At 49.6% G+C, this 1,063-nt stretch overlaps 1 protein-coding gene across 1 annotated transcript in view; it reads right to left on the reverse strand.

The window, feature by feature from the left end:
* Positions 1 to 1,063, reverse strand: part of ABCA4 (ATP binding cassette subfamily A member 4) — a 174,073-nt gene that overhangs the window by 108,431 nt on the left and 64,579 nt on the right. The window contains exon 7 of the mRNA XM_023733347.1: positions 1 to 98. Within this exon, the coding sequence (XP_023589115.1) occupies positions 1 to 98 (98 nt within the window). The remainder of the gene's footprint in view (positions 99 to 1,063) is intronic.

A 1,063-nucleotide genomic window follows, 5' to 3' on the forward strand; every position in this document is an offset into this window, starting at 1 on the left:
AGGATGCCCATCAGTTGTGTGAAGGTCTCTGGGCCACCATTCTGCATGAGGGGCCTGGTCACCCACAACAAGTTTTGAACACTCGGACGAAGGACAAACTAAGGCAAGACAAACACTTCAGGTTATTTTAAGACAGCCAAGACTGTAATACATGGCGAAACCAAAGCTCCAAAGTCTGGGGAGACCTCCACATGTACACTTGATTTCTATATTTAAAAGAAAATATTTAGGAGGTAGAGCCAACATGGCACCATAGACAGATGCACCATGCTGTTCCTCTGCAGCAAAGACCCAAAAAAACAAGCAAAACAGACCCAAAATGTCAATCCTGGAATCCTAAGCATCAAATGAAGGGGTAAAGAACTAGATCAAATACTGAATGGAAGAAGAAGCTGAAAGAAAACAGAACGTGGAGAGATAGGGAGTGTAGGTCCCCTGCCAACTAACACAGCAAGATGTTACTATCTTGGAACATAGACAGCAACGACTCCAGACAGGTAGTCTGGGAAGGCAACTTCACAGAGCCCCCAACAGAGACAGAGCTCCTGGTAACCAGAGAAACACGCTTTCCCACCCCTCATCCTTCTGCCCCGTATGCCACCTCTGGCCTGCTGCTGTCCTGGGTCTGCCCCACGTGCTGGCTCCTGCTGTGCCACGTTTTTTTCTTTTCTCTTTCTTCCGTTTCTTTCTCCCTCCTACCTAACCCTGTATGCCACCTCCACCCCTTCCTGATGGGCCACGCTGTGCTGCTTGACTAGAGAGCCACAAGCCCACAGCTGCCTGAGTCCACCCCCCCAACAACAGGCTGCTGTGCAATTTTTTTTTCTTTTTCCCTTTCTTCCTTTTCTTATTTCCTTCCACCTAGCCTCATACGCGACCTCCACCCCGTCCTGCTGGGCCATGGCTGCCCCAGATCCACCCTACCCCCACCCACTGGCTCCTGCAGTGTCACCATTTTTTCTGCTTTTGTTTCTTTCTCTTCCTTTTCTTTCTCCCTCCAATCTAGCTCCATATGTCACATCCCCTACCTTCCAACTGATCCACAGTTCTGCCCAGCCCCCAT

This window comes from Trichechus manatus, unplaced genomic scaffold, assembly GCF_000243295.1.
Source record: "Trichechus manatus latirostris isolate Lorelei unplaced genomic scaffold, TriManLat1.0 scaffold00058, whole genome shotgun sequence".
NCBI classification, from domain to species: domain Eukaryota; kingdom Metazoa; phylum Chordata; class Mammalia; order Sirenia; family Trichechidae; genus Trichechus; species Trichechus manatus.